The sequence below is a fragment of the Filicampus tigris genome, chromosome 15 (genome assembly GCF_054856515.1).
Source record: "Filicampus tigris isolate MCC_2025a chromosome 15, RoL_Ftig_1.0, whole genome shotgun sequence".
In the NCBI taxonomy this organism is placed as follows: domain Eukaryota; kingdom Metazoa; phylum Chordata; class Actinopteri; order Syngnathiformes; family Syngnathidae; genus Filicampus; species Filicampus tigris.
Genome location: NC_141231.1, coordinates 9394832 through 9415675, shown reverse-complemented (window position 1 = coordinate 9415675; position 20844 = coordinate 9394832). Strand labels below are relative to the sequence as shown.

The 20844-nt window shown below is 42.5% G+C and overlaps 2 protein-coding genes across 4 annotated transcripts in view; one reads left to right on the top strand and one right to left on the bottom strand.

Annotated features, from left to right (window-relative positions):
• Nucleotides 1-227: 227 nt before the first annotated feature.
• Nucleotides 228-19135, bottom strand: fgf10a (fibroblast growth factor 10a). Its single transcript, XM_086052735.1, has 3 exons — nt 17935-19135; nt 3709-3812; nt 228-938 (listed from the first exon to the last, which is right to left on the bottom strand). Exons 1-3 carry the CDS (start codon nt 18398-18400, stop codon nt 738-740), a joined length of 771 nt encoding a protein of 256 aa, XP_085908861.1. The 5' UTR covers nt 18401-19135; the 3' UTR covers nt 228-737.
• scarb2c (scavenger receptor class B, member 2c) overlaps nt 2640-20844 on the top strand; it is a 106297-nt gene continuing 88092 nt past the window's right edge. For 2 of the 3 annotated variants that reach the window (XM_086052733.1, XM_086052732.1), the window contains exons 1-2: nt 2640-2811; nt 3038-3138. The gene's annotated coding sequence lies outside the window, so the exon portion shown is untranslated. Of the gene's footprint in view, nt 2812-2938; nt 2957-3037; nt 3139-20844 lie in introns of those variants that run through there. The other variant, XM_086052734.1, reaches the window with a different exon arrangement.

Here is a 20844-nt window from a genome sequence, read left to right as displayed (position 1 = left end):
GGCTTGTTTGGAATACCTAAAACACACTATAGTGTACATTTTCACTAGGATACACGTGCTAACAAAAATTGGTTTGTTGTCACATGTTGAGGTCCCCCAAAGGGTCATTTATACCTCTAAAAATGATAATAATGATAGTAAACACAGCTGTATCAAGAGAGTCTAAATACACAAACGACTCAGTGCAAGTTAAGGACAAATATATTTATATATTTATTCGGGTTTAAAATGAGTAGTATTCAAAAAAAAAATAAAAAGAAAAGCATAAATGTTTTATTTTTTTAAAAAAGACATTCAATTGTCTTTTTAGCATGTATTTGTTCTTTCTGTTAAATATTACACAAAATAAATAAATTCCCCCCAAAAAAGTTTTGATAGAGTTTGATTTGTTTGGTTTGCTACTCTCTCAACCTCTCCCTTCCACTTCTCACCTCCTCATGTTTTTCTCCATCAAGTTGCTGATCACATTATTTATTATTCCCATATTTCCTACTGTGCCAGCGTGTTTTTATAAGTTAGACCCCCAAAATATTATATACATTGTATAGCAATATATATCTTTCTTTAAAAAATAGAAATGTCCTCATCCGACAGATGCGCAATGTCTTTAGGTTTCCCTCCTTGTTGCTCTTCCCGGATTTGAAGAAGCCTTCAGTCTCCTTCCGAACAAAGTCCTCCTCCAGATGCTCAGCAGTCTGCAGATTGAAACTTCCCCTGGCAGGACACATCTTGTCCCGTCACCGGGGATGCACCACAATGGGCAAGAAGTGAGTGGTTGTGTTTTTCCTCCTGGTCTTCTTGCCCCTCACGGCTTTGCCGTTAGCGTTGAGTCCCACAAACATGTGCTTCCTCTTGTTGCGCCACTCCGCTGAAGCGTACGTGTTGTACTTGTTCTCCTCGATGCGCTCGATCAGGCGACAGTCCGGCCCAAAGTCCCTCTGTGGAAGAGAGGCACGGTTGTGAAGGGGGAAGGATGTGCAGCGAGTACCGTAATAAACGATCCATCGTGTGATATTTCTCAGTGATTTTCATTTGTAATATTTTGTCACAACGCTGCACATTTTGTCATTTTTATGTTTTTAGTAAATAACAAGGTGACCATGACTGCTTTGAAATGATAGCATGTGTACAATGTATTTTTTATTATACAATAGTGTGTAGTATATAAATTTAACAAAATTCCCACCAACTCTATTCACTGGTCTTTAACTCAAATATTGATAAACATAGTTTTGATTTTGGTGTTTACTGGCAGAGATGCAAGTCCAATAACTATTATTAAAGAAAAACTTTACATGTAATATCATTTAATAATGAAAGGGAATACTTTACTCTAAAGGAAAAAGTGTTCAGTTAAAGAGTGAGCAAACTTTTTGGTGTGTAGATATGTTCCCGGAGGTTGATATTAAAAACACGTTTACATTTGCGTGTCATTTATTCATGATATCACTACCATGATAGCAAGTGACCGCGTAAAAATTAAGATGATCGCACATTGGCTTAATCAAGCTTTGTTTACGGCAGATTTCCGGTGACAATAGAAATGCAACCGTGCTGAACCTTAAGGTCCTAATTGCGTGTGTTAATCCGGCAATAGAACGAAACAATGATTTCATTGGATGACTCTCGGATAAAGAAGTCAGTGTTGCGGAGCCATCGAGTGTAATCAAATGCCAGCCCTTCAGGCCTGTGCGAGTGCGGCTTGTGTTGCAGCAGAGCACAAGACCACGTCATGGGAATTCGGTTTGGGGGGCCGTGCAACAGAATGCCTCTTTTTCTATTCTAGCGGGTGTCATTTCATCTGCGCCGCCGCCACTGCTCCGCAGAGACATGCTGAGAGTTGCCTCTTTTGATACTGAGGGAGGGAGAATGAGCGGAGGAGAAAAGAGATGAAACAAGGCATACACCCCCCCCGCTCCCTCAAAGGAACTGAGGGAAGAATAGAGAAGGTGGAGGATTGTGTTTCCTGTGAATGGAGAGAATTCATTGACTAACTTTACTTCCTGTTGCTGGAAGACATGAAGCCCATTGAAAAAAAAAACAAAAAAAATCACCGGCTAGGATTGACACTAGGCATATAACAACTGGTCAAAATCTAATGGTATCATACAAGTCTACCTTTATGCGGGCAACACACATGCTGATAATTGGTCAGAATTTTTCTTTCCCTTATTAAATATTAGCAAAGGCCCGATTGTTTAATGTCTTGAATAGTATTTCCTAGCCTTTATTGTGAGTCAAGGAGTCAAGGCAGCAAGTGGATACACAGGTGAATTAGCATCAATCATAAATATGATTTTTAAATGGATACATTCCTCACCCAGTGTCATAATAAATAAAATATTCACCCTTTTTTATCCATCATCTTTTTATTATACATATCGATGGCCAAAATGCAAATCTTCCTATCTGACAGATGTGTCAAATCCTTGTCCAGAGAATAAACCCTCCCTAGTTTGTCTTTAGCCACAGGTGCTTCTACTCAACCGGCAGGTAAACAGGCTCTTGAGTAGAAGCACCTGTGGTTAAAGACAAACTGCGACAGGGTTTGGGCTGTTTATATTTCAAATAAATAAAGACACACATTCAATGTAATAGAATTAAAATAGTTGTATTTGGTTGACACAGCTCTTGTATAAAGCTGCGGGTGACATTTTTTCATTAACATTCATTTAACCACGTTTTTAAAAAAATCTGTTCTAAAGTTTACACGTTTCTTATTCGCTTCCTGTTTTGTTATCAGAAAAAGCGGTTCTTGTTTTATTTTGAAATTCTCATTTGAAAGAGGAAGTGATGATTGCAGGGGAGCAGGTAAGCGGTAACACCTGAGATGAAAAAAGTTTGTGATCTTGCTGCTACCTAGCCAAAGTATAAAATATGTTCATAATGTTTAAATGACCTGCTTGATAAATATTTTACACGCAAGTGTTGCATGAGCCTATAGAGTATTGACAATGTGAGATTACAAGCACCAATTTCATGTGAATGGACATTCATTAGCGGCCGTGGCGCTAACAGACTTTTTACATTTCACCAGATGGCGATTTGAAAGGGGTGCTTGCTTCTCAACTAAATTCCGGTGTGTACAATCACTGGCCACTAGAATTCATCGTCATGTCATCACAACTTGGATTTAAGGTACAACAATTTTGGAGTAACTAAATGTGGGCATGATGAGTTCTTTGGGGGTTAAATTGTAATGTTAGGAGTGAGTCCACTGATTTTGGTATGAATTTACCATTATTACAAAGCAATTTGACTGATGTTTTTCATTAATTGGAGCTGTGGCCAAAGTTAAGTTTTGTCGTAAACATCTAAACCACACCAAAAAAATGTGTTATTTTGTTGTCAATGTGATGTCTACTTACATGTTGAATATTGGCTTCCGTTTTGATTTAGAGGCTTGTTTAAAATGAACACCTGTGGTTATTGTCATTTTGAAAACAAAACATACTGTATATAACAAGCATAAAGTGGCCCAGCACAAAGGGAAATGAATATGGGGCACTTTGCGTTGACAATGTCAACTTTTGTGAAAAGTGAACTTCGTTTTGTGCGGTTTAACTAAACTGCAAGGCAGACCAAGGCCTGAGGTGATATCAGTTCACATTGACTCAGAGCAAGTTTGTTTGGAGTGTTCACATGCGCAAAATATGGTGTTTAGTTTATTTGGTTTGTTGAAAGAGGGTGGTTAGGCTATAAACTCACCGCGCCATACAGCTCTCCCTTCTTGCTGATGGCCAGATAGTAGTTACTGCTGAGGCCCCTGATGGCCACAACTCCCACGTCCACCGACTTGATCTCCAGAATACCTGGTGGACAGACAGGCACCGCTTTGTCAAAAAATAGTCCGTCACATGATTGGACATTTGCACACAAGACAACAGGGACGGAAATAGAATAATTATTTATAGGATTTTCGTAACTTCACAAGTGTGTGTTTTTCTTTTTTTTCTTTTTGAACCATTTGTGTGTAAGTATGAGGTTGGTGATCATAAAACTTTGAGTGGAAAGTTTTGTGTTTTTATGTATGGACAATGTTCCTTACATGGACATAATTGTGCTGTTGTTTTCTAAAACGTGTACTTTGAAAGTTGTTTTCAAATGCGTTGACTTTCAAAGCACTCTTACTGAAACAACACACAGTGAAAACAAGACTATATTTTTAATCAGCTGTTAGTTCAAAACATTGCCTTGTCATGGGTCTTTGAGATTAAAAAGTAGTGCCTTTGGAAGATATGCAGATTTTAGTCATCAAATGATCCTTGCCCCATGCTTTATCTATTGTTAGGAAGAAAATGTCTTGAAGAAATACCGAGACAATACTTGCTGTTTGTATGCATGCGTACATGAACGTAGTTAGGCAAATCACCAGAACTTTCCATAATCCTTCCCCTCATGACGCATTCCTTGACCTAACCTATGTTTTTATTTAGAATGAATCAGGTACGAACAATCTATTCAGCACAGTCCTTTCGTGTATGTAACTTGAACAGTTGTGCAATTGTGTTACATGCTAGATGTGCTTGCCTGTGAGTGTTAGGAACTGTGTGTTGAGATATGCTTGAGCTGATAACGGCCTCTGTGATGTCCGTACTGTGACGACTGTTGTGCCTTTACTCGTGCTACTCGTGTGTTTCTGTGCGTATGCATGTTTAGCTGCGAAAGCATGGCCCAAAGTAGCGGTTCTTGAGCCTTTTACAGCAAATACCACCCCCAAAAAAGTAGACGACTCTCCGAATAGCGCCATTATAACCAACAGCGGTGTAGTAGGACTAAGTGTTCATCAAAAGTCCTAGAAAGTATCTTTTTTTAATGGTAGGCACTGTAACATTACGAAGAATTTAAAATCTACATTGTGATTAGATATATAAAAATTCAATTAAAATGTACTTCACTTTGAAAATTGTACATGAATAAAATTGACAAAACAAGCCGTTCTTAAAGATGAAATACAAATGTATTTCATTAAAAAAGGTAAGTAGAACTGCACTGTTGTGTATCACTCGTGGGAGCTTTCGGAGTCCCACACTTTGAGAATCGCTAGTTCAAAGCATTGCTTGATTTGCAATAGCATCCACCAGATTACCAGTGGTGGGCAGTCCGTCAGTCCATCACTGATGGACTCCCGTTTTGCTGGCAGACTGACAAACCTACGGAAACTTTGAGACAGAAATGATTTTCAGCCATCACCTGAGCCGTCACTAACCCTAAAACCAAAGACGACCTTTGGCAAATAATGTTTTGCTGCACACGTTGGCCATGTCCATACTAGAGAAATTTCTGCATGACTGCACCGCGTCATTGGTACCCTGGCCAGTACCAAATTCCAGAAGCTGTTTTTTCTCAAGGAGAGCATGTCCCTTTTGGGGTACCCCAGCTACAAGGGGCAGTTTGGGGAGGAGAAGCAGGAGGGGCATCAATACTTGTTTAAGAATTAATATTTTTTGGTGTAAAGCGGTCCAAACAGTTTCTAAATAAATGAAATGGTGTGCTGTTTCTATTGTAAACAGTTGTTTTTTTTTTTACTGACGGTCCAAAAATAGCGATGACGAACTGTAATTTAGCTTTGACAGAAGTGCAGTTAAAGTAACGATGACAGAGTGGTGGACTGACAACTGGGCTGACCTGAAATAATGACGGAGTGGCGGGCCGGCCGCTGGCGAATGACGGACCGGCGAAATTTGCTGACGCGTCCATCAAAGCAGATTACAGTACATGTGATTTAGGATATAGATAAATTGTGAAATAGCCAAATGTCTTTGATTACATTTTGGCGTCAATACAATCTTAATGACAGGCTTCAATGATTCCACAAAATGTTGCATAAACCTTTTAGATTCTGTAGGCAGAAACCCCCCCCCCCCCCGACTTTTTCTTCCTCACAAGTGAGCCCCAGTCTCGCGTCGTTCCTCAGCCTGGCCCGCGATGTTACAGTCGGACTTCAGAGCGGCCTCTCGGCCTCTTACCCCCTGCTCATTCGCCGCTTTGTTCGCTGGCTGCGCACCCTGGGACTGAGGTGTAAGCCAGGAAAAAAACATTTTTCCGTCTTATGTTTGCTTTTCTGGCCAGGGGAGAGCATGTAGGCAGGCAAGCCCATGAACGGCGCTCTGGCTGCCAGGCTGGAGAGAGGTCGTAGCGTGCGTATCAGTTTTCAAGCCTGAACCAATTATTGGTTTAAGCAGTGGTCAGCGGCGCCTTCTTCTCTCATCTTAAAGTCAGTTACACCATGCCATAAAGCTTTCGGGGCTTTTAGAGGATTAGCTGGTGGGGCCTGTAGAATCCAAGATCGCAGGCGGACAATAGCGAGCAGCAGGGAATTGGTGAATAAAAAAAAACAAATATTTGGTGGTTTCTTGTGACTTAATGTTGATTGTATGGCCATAAAAAATACAGAATGACACTAAATCAAAGAATAAAAACGATTCATTTCTTTCTCTAAATCGGTTTCAATTTTTTTTTTTTTGCGAGATGGAACATGAAAAGCAGTTTGCTTCAGTCACTTCGGCACAGGTTTAAAATGGTTTTAAACTTTGGTTTAAAATGGAGTCCTGTCGCTGCGCTGGTGATGTAACCCAAACAGTAAAATTGTAATTACAGCAAATATTTGCATGACAGACACTTGGATGCCATGAATATTACACAATCCAATGGAAAACGACGAGCATCGCGGCTGAGTGCGCCTTCGTGAGTCGCGTGACGACACGTTCACATGGCACTGCGCATACGAGTTCACCGTGCACCGTGTCTGTAGCCTTAATTCTCATCCAGTCATGCGTAGATGAATAGCACTTTGCTTTGAACTGATTTAATTGTACAATCGTACATGGAGGATTTTTTTTTTCAAATTTTTTCAAACATTTGGGAAGAAGAGGATCTGACAATGTCTGGCAGTGAATGAGTTAACAACAAACGACTGCTTGGTGGACATGCATGTCCCATCTTCATTCAGATGAATCTGTCAGCATTTCTGTGGTCGTCATAGCTGGCATGGCTTCAGAATTATATCACTGTGGCTTTTGTCACTATTTGAGAGAAAAAGAGGAAGGCAGATAAAACCGAGTGGAACACAACGCGGGTTTCGATTCAAAAGTGTTTCGCTAAGTCAGAGATACTTTTTACGTGCATCTCCCCCAGATGCCTATTTTCTATCTTTCTACTCCTCCATTTTTAGAGAATGTGTATCCTCCAGTTTCAGGTTGATTTGTGTGATGGCAACAAGTTAATAAATTCCGGTCTGAACCGTCAGGAAAAAATGTAGACCTTCCCCCTACATGTTCCTGCTTTACTACAAACTATGTTTCATTGTATTTCAAATATTAACTTGAATATTGATGGTAAGAACACATATGTAAACTATTATTCTGGATTGCTTTAGTTAAACATTGTCCCCAAAGCATCTTGACACCAGTCCAACCCTTATATTACCATCAATAAAAGTGTATTTTTGTCGATCCCCAAGACATTGTCGGCATGAAATGGCGAGACCATTCGTCAAAGTGACATGCACATAAAGCACCACAAAACGTCTCATCCATCAGCCTCGAAATGTTCTGCCCTGCCACAGGCACAGCAGACATTTCTATGACGTGTCGAAATAGGGTCTGTCTGTGAGGTGCTAAAGAGTGCTCCACCTGTTAAACCCCACCCCCACTCCATTTGATGTGGTTTTGAGAGGACCAAAGCACTGGGCTCTTTTATGACCCAGTCACCAGGAGCAGCCAGTCAGCTTGCTACGGCATTAAAAGTCCGGGTCATAACAAACGGTTTGGATTGCAACAACACTCTTTACGGCACATGGAACACACATACGCAAAATGTGCTGCTTTAAAAAAAAAAAAAAAAAGTGGTCTTAATAAGCCTGGTCAATAAGAATAAGCTTGATAAGAAACAAACATTTTTCATTGTTTAGAGGTTTAGGCAGTACCCAGGGGTTATGAGAAAAAGTTTTTAATTTACTGATTTATAGCGCATTTCAGACATGTAACTCGATATGCTTCACATACTGTAATTAAAGGTATAACATTTAAAAGTGGTTACAAATGAAGTGAGTGATTTAAAAGCAAAGTAAAGAATGAAAAAAAGTGATTGCTAAAAGTGCGTACAGTGCTAGAGCAAGATTTCTGAAAACGTTATTTCAAAAATACTTTGAAAGACCAGAATCATAGGGATGGAAAAGAGCATCGTTTTTAACCTGGATTTAAAAGCATTTACAATTTATTGGCATGTTTTGAATCTTTATTCGTTCATACTACTCAATCTGATAGCAAATCGGGGTAGCGTGTTATGCTAAAGCACAGATGGGAAAATATGCTTTTTAAAGACCTTGTGTGAAGTAAACTTGGCCAACCATCTTTTGACTGCTAAAACTTTTAAGCATACTTTCGTTAGTTTTTATGACGCAAGCCACCCAGATTCATAATTAGACCCATAGCAAAGCGCTTAACAACAAAAATGCCAATGTTCGGCAATCTCCGGAAATCTTCGGCGAATGACGTCATTAGAAGAGATCGAGTCGCCAGTCACCCATTGTATTGCATTGTTTACTGTCACGTTTCCTGCTCTTTGCCATTCTTATTGCGTTTTTTGGGCGAAATGCCTGTGCGACGATGCATTGTTCACATTCAGGCCAAAGGTTGTTAAAGTGACCAAAAGATAAGCATAGGGCACGTAAATGGACCAGTTTGTGTTACAGTTCAACTGGCTTCCACATTATCTGGCTCCCGATTCCAGCTGTGGCCGATCGGGCGATGCCAGTCCAGTAATTTAGTTTTTCCTTGTCTGCAGATCCGTCACAAGCAACGTCGAAACTGTTCCACTGCATACCTGTTCAATTCTGTAATAAACACTTGAAACAAAACGTCTCGTTTACAACTCCCGACTGGCTGACAGGAATTGTAAACATAGTAAAAAAATCAAAATATAAAGGTAGTCCGCGGTATTTCAACCCATGACACAATTGGAGGGGGGGCGGAGGAAAGAAAACCCGCCTACCGGAGGGAGCCAACGCCCTACGCATGAGCTGGCATGACTTTGTCGGTGAATGACCATGCCACGTTATCGTTGTCTTTGATGTGTGGCTTTCAGTGCTAGCAGACTATGGAACAAATAAGTAATCTCATTTTGCATAATTTACAGTACGGCACAGCATCGAATTTCAAATAATAATGCTAGACTAATAGTCGTAGCCTATTTAGCTTACCAGTCATCCAATGTCAGTCGGTCTCGTCTCCATGTCAGGTCATTCGGGCACAACATTTTCATCATCCTGCAGCATCTGGCTCGTACATGTACGGTCCAACATGCGGTCCTCTAGCTCTTCAAACACCTGGATCCCCTCAGTTAAAGTTCGAAATATCGCTTTCTGAGTCCGTTTCTGAGTGGCTTTGTACACTTTCCCCATTGAGCACTGCCACCGACGTTCATCTAAAGACATCACACTTCCGTTTTTGTCACGGCCAGCCTCTCACTTTGGAAAAACTGTTACTTTGTCAAATATATGAACTAAAAATGATTTTTTTCATGCTTTATTTTTTGTATGATGTTTAATTACTTGGATTTCGTTTGGCATTTTTTTAAGTTAATTCACATTTGGTCTTCATGGGTGTTTTTGGGGAGGTGTATTATACACAGGTGCATGTTATTAACTGCATTTTACAGTAGTTCAAATTGAACATCAGTTTCTGACCACAGTTGAACCCTGCCAGATTTCGTTTGTAATGAGACCAGCCCCTCCGTGATTTCTTGTTTGATCTATACTTTGTACTTGATGTAAGGAGAAAGTGGATCAAAGGGCCCTAAAACTTGAATCATTCTATATTCATACAATAATGCAATAACAACTGAGTGACATTTATATGCAAACCCATTTCAGCAAAACAATGCCATGCCAAACACACCTCATAAAACATGCACATGCCATGCGGAAAATGTTTTGTTTTCCTCAAAACTAGTTGGGTCCCCCACACACCCAAGGTTGGGATGCTATGAAAATTAAACAGTTGATTAATTTCATGATGAAGATTGTTTTGAGACACAATGTGTCACATAATTCATTGCTGCCCCTTCAGTTTTACTTCTTTCACTTGTCTGGATTTTCCAAGTTTTGTGCGAGTCTGAAACTGTCTGCGGTAAGTAAAGAAAAACAAACTGCAGTTGGTCCAAAACCACACCAAACAAAATCACATGAGCAAAATGCCTTTGTTTGAAATTCCAGAGGTTGCTGGTCAAAGGCAATTCTAAGTTGGATTACGCAATTTGAGACTATATAAATTCAAATCACCTTCCTGAGTACAGTGTGACCACTGCCAGTTGTGTCACATAGAGTGCATTTTAAAGCGGCTTGGAGAAACCCAACGTAAATTCAGTGTTCTGTTAATAGGGAATTGATAGAGAAGAGAAGTTAGGGGGTCCTCGGAGGGGGTGGGGTTGACCACCAGAGGTACTGCCATTCCTGTACCACAGTTGACTTTGTAACATGATAAAGTGACAAAGCTGCCAGTTTCTGTCAAAACATTTCACAGGCCTCCCACGGCAGGAGTTATGTTTTTAGCTAATGTGCTGTGACGGTCATCTGCATTTCACACATTTTTCATTCCCCCCTCAACTGCCTGTTGCGGAAGGTGTTGGCACTAAGCTTTCAGCTGTAGAAATCTGGTCATTTTACACCACAAATCTGATGAACCAGCAACTTTCTGGCCCTGCATATGTTCCCACATACGTATGTTAATGTTATTTCCGGCCCCAAAAAATGCATTTCTCCATTCCTCCTCACTGCCCTATTACCTTTAGTCTTTGAGTAGCCTGAACAACAAACTTTTCTACACTACATAGAGTGTTTCCTTGTTGGAAATTTGGACACATCAGACTTCACAAATTCTTCTGTGTAGCTTGAAACTGTTTGGAAAATACAAATTTGTCAGAGCATATACAGGCCAACTTGCTAAATGTAATACTGGTAAATCCTATTAGATTTGATTTTATCACTGAATTTACTTTTTTTTTTCTGAACACAACACATTTGCAGACATGCAAGGAGTAATGACAGAGGGAAGCGCCTCCCCTTGCAACGGTGCTGCCTCCCTTTGCTCAAGGGTACCTCGACAGTCGTCTATATTAGCAATTTTGCAACAGCTAGTTCCCGCTTGTTGTCGTCGACAGCTGAACTCAATTCACGGTCACAAAGCCTTAAAGATGAACTATTGCCGCCCTGAAAGACTAAAGTACGCAATGCACCATTTTTTTTTTAAACTGCTATTTCTATAGCATGGATGCCAATCTTTGAGGGTCTGGCGTTATTCGTCTTGAATTTGCACTTTTTTGACATCAAAGGTCTCTCAAGCTGCACCTAAAAAAAAACAAACATTTTAAGCATTCAAATTTAAATGAACCACATGCCGACTAAATTATTTGTCACTTTGACAGTGTTCAGCTGACATTTCAACCAAATTGGCATGTAAAAAAACAAAAAAGTCATTAAACATGGCCAGTGTTCACATACAGTGTAGATGTAAGACAGGTTAATTAGCTGGCATTCCTGGCCACTCTGTTCTTCCAGGCCGGTTGTCCAGATGCTTCCCTGGACTTAACTCGGAGCCCTCAGCGCTAACTTTGATGACTCCATTAAGAGCCTCACTTTCATGCAGGCTCTATGAGGCGGGGGCGTTCCGACGGTGAGGGAATGTCGGAGAGTGGGAAGCACATGGTGTCTGTATGGCAGCAGCCCTGGATGTTATCCATCACAGATGCTGTTCTTCGCCTCCCACTGCTTTACTGGTCATTAATTGTGCCGCTTCACATACTCCACTTTGTAACACAACAATGACACTTTCGGTCTTACTCTCTCAATGCGGAGAGACAGACAAGTGGGCTGAAAATGCGAGTTACTGCAAGTAGTCGCTTCTGCAAGGCATGGCAGTTTAGCTTGTACCAATTTAGCCATAATTGCTAACATGAGTAATGTCATGTGAAAAGCTGCACAGTAAAATGGAATATCCTCATCTGTAACTGTGGCTATGCTTGGAAGGAATTGTACAAATTCTGGCTTTGGACTATAATCTCTTACGACTTTACCCTAACCGTGCAATATATCTGTGGTTCTCTTTGGTTGCTTGTTGCCAAACTGGATGATTTGTTTTTCTGACAATGTAAAATTTTTGGATCGTCAAGGCTTTGTCATGATAGGCCAAGAATCCGAATGGGCGCTGTTTATAAATCAACTCAACGGGACTGTAAAACATCAGGAATGAGGACCTGCACATGCTACTGTGCTCAGAAATCCAACTGGCCAGTCAAATATTCTGTGAAATATGCCATTACAGTTCTAAAACCTGATTGAAGATCCGTTTTTTTGGCTTAATATCATGCGTCTCCTCCCGATCCTGTCTGTTGACATTATGATTATCGTCTGCAAGAATCCTGAGCATAATATAAACAATAAAAAGGCTTCCCACCAACTCAACATTCTTTGGCATAATAATCAACTTCTGATGCCTTTGCTTCTTTCTGATTCTGACTTTCTGACCTCAAATGTGTTTTATTTTATTTTATTTTTTTCCCTGCAACATTCAAAGCTAAGTACCGGTACTTTAAATCAGTGGTCCTCAACCTTTTTTCTGCCACGGACCGGTTCATACAAGTCTATACCGTTCGTGGGCCGGCCCTGTAACTATTCTCTGTCGGGGGGGCGGGGGTTACGAGTCGTGCCCTTTTACTCATTTGCTAGCTTGTGAATTTAACATTAGCGTTATGCGATGGAGATGCTAGCTTGTCTATTTAATATTAGCATTACGCGACGGAGACAACTTGGCTTCGGGGGGCGGGGCGTTACCGCGGCCCGGTACCAGCGTTAATAAATCAGATTCCATTACACACAGGCATTTTATGTATATTAAGCATACAGATCAACAAGTCATCAATTTGTATCTTTTGCTAATGAGCTGAATTTCCAAGCCATCCTTTTTATGCTCAGTGGTCTTTAAGCAAACTCTCTGCATGTTGGTTACAGTAAAACCACATAAACGTTCTCACTCGCATGGATGATCAGTGTTGTGCATCTTTTTTTTTTTTTTTTTTTTTCTTGAGCGTTTTAAATACTGATTGTTTGGTGGGTTCCAGTAAAAGAAAATAGCTCATGAATTAGAAGTGGCATAATTTGATCCAGACTTCAGCTCTGTTTCAAAACAAGTACTGTATTTTATATGCTTTGTAAACTGTTTAATTTAGTTTAAACTTTCAGATCATGTAAAAGATGACACATTGCTTCAGTAATTTTGTGTGTATGTTTAGTGGTTCTATCTGCTAAGGTGGAAGATTAAGAAATGGAAAATTTATCTCTGCTAAATTAAAGCGTATCAGAGCAAAATATCATGCAAATATGATCTTCTGTGGCCGGTAGCAGTGTAGGGATTCTTAACCATTTAAGTTCAACATAGCTGCATTTGACACATTACTTGGACATAAATTGGACCTTTGTGCTATATAGCGCATTATTTCGGCGATTAGACAGCCCTGTAGTTCTCTGCCAACCATTGCAGGGCATGCGGCGCCTTTTGCCCCGTGACAGCCGGAATAAGCTCTGGCTCATTCGCGATCCTAATCAGGGCAGTCGCTATTCAAAATGGATGGATGAGTGAGTAGACTGATAGATGCCAAGTACTTAATTGTATTTTTCCATTGTTGCTTCAAGACTAAATGAATCACTAATCATACATAGAATTATTAGCAATCAATCATCTAATCGATTGTGGTGCAGATTTCAAGTCGGTGTTTGTCTCTCAGCGCGCAATAAACTTGGCTTAATGTCCTCCACACCCTCTGTAACATGAAAGCAAATCTGTAGTGTTAGTTTCAGAGGAGCAAATGGAACAAATGTATGAGGAAGTGTGCAGGTAGTTTAGGTTTAGTGCATGTTTTCAGAGCACAGCTGAAGCTAATTGTTGACTTTGGCAGCTTTTGGACGACACCGATGCTTTCAGTATTTTCGGAGCAGGCTTGCCCGTGACGTTTGCACACCACTTTAATTTACTGAGAGAGGAGTCCATGAAGATGTCAAAGTAACTTTGAAGCAAAAGCAACGCTGACACTAACCTCTGCTGCGTCCCATAGCTCCTCATAACTCTTCTTTATGGGCCACACTGATACGTTTTCCCACGAGAACCCTAAACGCTCGTCAAGTGGAGGGAATGGCAAAGTGGACCGGCGTTGTAACAGAATAAAGATCTTGAATGTGGACGACATGGACTCATTTCAGGGAGACATTAGATGATATAGGAAGATCAAGCATGTGTTAAATGGATTTTTGTACTTCATTTCGTTTGACTTGAAGATGATTTAACGCACTCACTGCCATTGATGAATTTATTTGGCTTTTCACAATCCAGCCCAATCCAAGGAATTTATTTATATTATTTTCAATTTTTTTCAACCGTTAGGGCAGGAGTCTTCAATCCTGTTCCTCGAAGGCCGGTGTCCTGCCTGTTTTCCATCTCTCCTTGCTACAGATATTCACCAAAAGTCTGCAGAAGCTGGATAACGATCTTGATCATTTGAATCAGGTGTGTGTTGCAGCGGGGACAGATGGAAAACAGGTCGGACACCGGCCCTCGGGGAACAGGATTGAAGACCCCTGCGTTAGGGTAAAAGAGAGTCTGAAAATGTTCTGGCAGTGAATGAGTTAAGCACAATTTTTAAGGACAAAAAAACGTTCTTTTTTTTTTTTTTTTTTTTGGGGATTGGAGTTATGATGTTGCGCAAGACCTCGGCATACCTCCCTGCAATCGTCAAAGGGTTAAATCCGCATGTGTTTTGCTGGTTCTTTCTTCTTCACGACCTTACTCCAGACTATCAAATTAAGAACAATGTGGAAACAGAATTTTTCATCGGAAGACATGCGAAAGTTGAAGTATTTAGGGTCCGAAAATTTGACCGTTTTTCCACTTTGAAATGAGTGCGGTGCATTTTACACAGCTTAGTCATTTAAGTTAAGCATGTTTTATTGTGTTGACGTTGCAATATCACCAGTACTTCCCATGAGTCGAATGTTAAAATGCATTTCCACAATGTAGGTTTCATGAGTTGTATCTTGTAGTGTGATTCATCAGGAAACGATTACTTCTGCCTCCATTATTTTCAATGGGAAAGTTTCCAAATTGGACCAAAACCGTGTTTATCTATCACCCTTGAAAGGATTTTATTGTGGTCGACTGTGTATGGAACTTAATCTAAAATAATCACATCAACACAAAGATGTGTTTTTACCTTAAAATATCATGTTGACATTTCACATTAGTTATCCATATTTTAAAATTAGCATTTGCTTCAAAAGTGATGCACCACATGGAGTGACTTTGGCCTTAACAAATCTTCCTGACTGCCGGTCACTCGGTAGGGGTCAACCCGGTGGAGGTGGGGGTAGGGTGTAAGGGTTGGTGTAATTAGCATAGAGGTGGAAAAACATCCGCTAAATGGGAACAGAAGAGCCTCCACACTTTGGGCTATTTCAATGACTTCCCGCCAGTGGCCTTAAAACATGCGTGAGTGCGAGTTTTCAGCCTCGTCGGCGGTCACCCATACATTGCTGTCTTTTGTTCCCAAATCATTTGATCACATGGCCGCATGTTTAGGATACAGGCTGCAAAGCCGGAATGATGTACCGCCCTTAACTGTGACATGATTAGAAAAAAATCCAGCCTCGGAGGAGATTCGCGACCCTGGAGCTTGACTTGAAACGTCTTCATCACCTCTGACACCATCTAATGACGCCCATTTGCAAGCTGGCCCCTTGAACATTACCAGACTACGAGAGCTTGATAACCGCACTGCAAAAAAAAAGTCAACTCAAAATAAGCACTTGGCTCCACTTGTAGAGGCTCAACACCTGAGATGCTGCAGTGCTGAGGCCGGTTGGTATGTTACATTGCTGTGTGTGTGAAAGCTGGCTTTGCGCTGCCTCACCGGCCATGTGTTTTTAATGAGCGCAAATCGGATTCAAAAGAACACATTTTTGCATTTACAGTACACGCAGGCTTTTGAAGCTCTTGGCACCGGCGGCCACAACCCTTACGTTACTTACATATATACATAGATACATAAATGTATCTGTATGGCTTCCCCCCCCCCCCCCAAACAAGCTAATTGACAACATAGTCCAGATGTGCGCACACGTCAAGAAAAGGTCACGTGCCGAATGATCATGTGAAACATCACCACAATTCTCACAGTTCTCGCTCGGGGGGGAATATACTCTCGCGGCGTCTTTTTATTTGAAGGCAGCGATTTTTGTTTGGAGCTCATGCTAAATAGCTGGAGGTGCTGCATTAGCGTAAACATACATGCAAGCTTGCGCGCAGATGTGCGCACATGTCAAAGCGTGATTCATCCCGTAGAGATTCCTCCCCGATCGTCAAATCGTTCCCACTTGTAGAACGTGAGGTTACAACGTTATATATCTGCGATCGTGCGGCGATAAGATCTGATTTATCTTTGACTTTTCTGTCTGGCCGGAAGACAAACTACATGATGGATCGGGCCTCTGATACCATGACCTGATCCTGTTATGGCATCAGTGACTTGTTGCGCGCCTTCAAGCGCAGTTGCGTGCGTGCGACGGCGGGCAAGAGGAGGGAGGAAAAGATGCTAATTGAAATTCCTTCAGCCATGTCTGGCAGAGGCTTGGTGTCTGAGTGGGGCACACGCACGCACGCACGCACGCACGCACACGTTCACACTGGTCCAGGCCCTAATAAAAGTGGGCTCTGCCATATGGAGGCCATGTGCAAGACTGGCCTCTCTGTGCCCGTGTGTATCTGCAAGCGTGTACATGCGTGCGTGTGCTCAGCAGGAGAAGCGCGTACAGCACCGCGGACGGATTCATTGAACCCTGCGACGTGTTTGGAAGTGTGTGACTAATATGAAGACAGAGCACCGCCCCCTTACCATGTTTGATACAGACACACAGTGTCACAGTAGGTAGAAGTGAGCCGTGAGTTAGCTTTCAGTATTGTGGTGTTCCGAAGCCACACTTGGGTGCACCCGAAGGCAATGGAGCTGTTCTGAAAACTCTCAGGAGTCTCACTTCCAGATGTGTTCAGACGACTTTCTTTTTTCTTTCTTTCAATATTACTCTTAATATAAAGCGTTGACCCTTGTTTTGCCGTCGTTGCGCGTCGTCCTTTGATGTAATGCTGGTCTGCTTTTGTAACAGACAATGGTGAGTTTTCTTAAAGTATGAATACGAATATTTATAGTATTGGAATATTTAACAAATCTGGGAGCAGCTATTAAAGCATTGATTCCAAGGTGAGGTGTCCTAAGAGGGTGTTGCGGTCTGTCTACTGAATAAAAATGGGCCTGAGTAGAGCACGTGCTCAGGGAGCCCCCTCCTCCCCCGCCTTCCTCCAAAATCACACATTATGTAAAACTATCTGCTGACAAAAGGAGCATTTTGCCTCGTCACGTTACATTCAACTCTGGCTAAACTGCAATTATGGGCCCAGCGTTCCTGTCGATCGGTTACAATTTACGCACCTCGAGAGATGCTCTCCGGCTTCATGTCTGAAATCCGCCACTGCGATTCAATATTTAAAATGTTTCTCAGTATTTCAATGCGCTTTTATCCCGATGCACATAACTGAGCACAACTTTACTTGAGGGATGGAATGAACCTCGGCTACAGCTAGGGGGGGGGGAATATGAGTGTCTCTCATTAGAGAAATGATGATAGTTGTGCTTAAAGATGTTTCCTCCAAGACAAATGACTTCCTTTTGGGTCATTTATTTTAACTGGATCCAGCGGATTGTCTCTTTGTCTTCTTGGCTTTTATTCAACTCGGGCGCATCTTTGGCAGTGCAGAGGCATTTCAACATTTAACAACTTGGACTTCATTTAAAACGTTGTTTTCAAGCTACCGAGATGATGAAATAATAGTGACTTACTGTAAGGATCGTCCTCACTCTTGGTGCCGTTGACTTTCCCTTTCTTGTCGATTCGGAGGAAGAACTTCTGGTAGGAGAACAGTTTGCGCCGGCGCACGTCTCCCTGCAGGTGGTTGTAGCTGCTGCGCACGTGGCGCCCCACCACGGCGGCAGAAGACGATGACAGGTCGGTCGCCCGTGGCAACCTGGCGGAGGAGGTGTGGAGAGGTGCCGGCGACGAGGACGAAGGCGACGAGTCCTGCGAGACGAAGGGGCGAGGCGGGCTCCCTCCTCCGGCATGATGGCTTTCGTTCAAAGTCGGGGTCGCAGGAGAAGACAGCAGGGGCGAGGACGAGGACGAGGACGGTCCGAGCAGGAGGAGCAGGAGAAGGAAAACGAGGGAGAGGAGGTGCGGCGGGGTTGCGTGGCGGCGGCGGGAGGAGAGCCAGGCGACCGGTGCACCTTGTGTCACTGTCCATCTACACATGGTAGTGGAGCTGGAGGAGCTGTGGAGGTGCTCAGGGGCTGGGGCATGCTGAGCTGGGAGCGGGGAGAGGGTACAAGAGCGGGAGAGGCCCCCCTCCCGTGCTTCCAAATCTCCTCTTTCGGAGGCACCCGCAACCTCGACTCGCGGCGTGTCAATCTGGAGAAACTGCAGGATGTAATGGCACCAGAATGTTGGACTTGCTTCACTGTTTATTCCTCAAGAGCTCTGTAGGAATGTCTGGACATCCATAAGTCAAATCATGCGCAGCCTGAACAACTGGAGGGGAAGGGGGGTGGCGGGGTGGTCCTCCGTCGACCCGTCCTCCCGTCCAATATTTTACTCCCAGTCTCCCTCCCGATGCGCTTTAAAATCCTTAATATGCAAAAAAGCTCACTCTTGGGAGGATTCAACTCTAGTCCACACACGTGGTACGCTCTCCTCTAGTCCCAGAAGTCAAATGATGCTCTACTTCTTCTGCAGAACATTGAAGGGGGGGAGAAAAAAAAAAATGGAACTTGTTAAATGTCCACCAAAATCCCACACAAAGTTGGGCGGAGAGGTGAAAGTATCCAAATGTCTTTACGGAGTCACTTGAGCGTCTCTCTCGGGCTCGCTTCTTGGAGTGTGAGCGCTCCGAGCAGTGCCTTGCTTCTTTTCTGTAGCTCCCTCTCTTTTTTTTTTTTTTTTTTTTTTTTATTTGGGGCCCGCTTCTCCTCCCCCCTCTCTCGCTCACTCGCTCGCTCTCTACCCTTCTCTATCAGCTGTGCGGACTCGAGCCCCGTCTCTGCTTTCACCTTATTTACCCCCCCCCCCCCCCTCCCCACCCACACGCACTACCCCCCCCCCCCCCATTTCATCTCAAAGTGTGATTGGATGAGACCGCTAGGCTTTGAAAAACTGTGTGCATTCGTGTGTCTGGTCGAATGTGGGTGGGGGGGGGTACTCTGACACACCCCTCTTTCTTTTTCCCTCCCCCTCGTTTTTCTCTCCTCCCCTCACCAAGCCAAAGCTCGCAAGCTGAGCATGAAGGGAAGAAAAGGTTTCTCCTATTTCTTAACCGTCCATCTGATTTCTCTCGCATGGAACGATAAACATGCCGAATTGATTTCAGCGAGTTTGGTGTGGAAGATGCCCATCAAGCATTTTTGTGATGAACTAGAACATTTTGAGCCAGGCCAGCATGCAGGTCCAACATTGGCGGTGAATTGTTATAAATTCCCGCAAAGCCGTTCCAGAGAAGAAAGTCTGATGGTTTTTGGATCGATAAACTACAAATTTGCAAGTTATTAATTCTTGTAACTGTTTGCCCTAGTAAAGCCGCGCCAGTTAATTTGTGAGCAGGGTTTTGGAATTGACTCTCGAACCACCGATTTCACAAAACATTTTTGGAGGAGTGACTCCATTGGCCGAAGAAGAAACCATGAAATTTGGCCCGGATGTCATTTATATTTTTGATTTTATTTTCATTACAAAAATCCATCCACCAAATGTTTTTTTCAAATTTTTAACCTGTTCAGGCTTGTGGAACCTAACCCAGCCGACTTGATGCGAAAAGCAGACCACACCCCGGACTGGTCGCCACAAGATGCCCGCATCGAAGTTAGGCGAGAGTACCTCGACACCAGCAGTGACCTGTTGCAAAATAGTTCGCTTTTTTTTTTTTTTTCTCAACATTTTCCTGATTTTCAGCACATAATGCATCTGATATTGCTCTTGGTGCAGGTGTACAAATCGGTACTTCAATCTAGTGTTGTCCGGTCTTGGTTCGGTCTCCTCTTTTCCTGCGTGCCCATCTGTTTACTATTAATTTCCAGTTATTTTGAAATGCCCAAGTGTCACTAAAACCCGGCCGCGTTAGTTTGCTTGCAAATCAAGAATATGAAGTACATGCACGAGCCGTTATTGGCCGTTATTCTTCTGCCGAGGAGCCAAGTAAGGTTTGTAGCAAACGTTTATTGCATCGATGCTTCTTGGAATCGGAAGCCTTTTTACTAGTTTTTCTGCTCCTACCAGTAAAATCCGCTGTCATCCATGACAGTTTTTTTTTGTGTTTTTTTTTCTCTCGCCCATCTTGCATGGCAAAAGTCTGAGCTGAGTCAAGGTCCTCTCGTCTCAGATACAATCTCTCGATTTCTTTACCTGGATCATCGGGAGCTTTAAATGTCAAGATAAACATCTGCCTGAGGCGCTGCATGAAGGAGGTTCTAACTTTGAGTCGCAGCATTTCGCCGTTCCAGAATCCAGGTGTTCTGTCTGGTTTCAGCTTTGTTTAATTTCCTTTTCACATAGTCAGACAATATCGCCTTCTTCTCATCTTTTCAAAGCTACCCCCCCTTTGATTTTTTTTTTTTTTTAAACTAAATTGTGATGCAGCTGATAGAAGATAGAGTTGAGTTGCTGTTTTCTCCTTCATTGCCCTGTGTTCTTAACCCATCATATGTTAG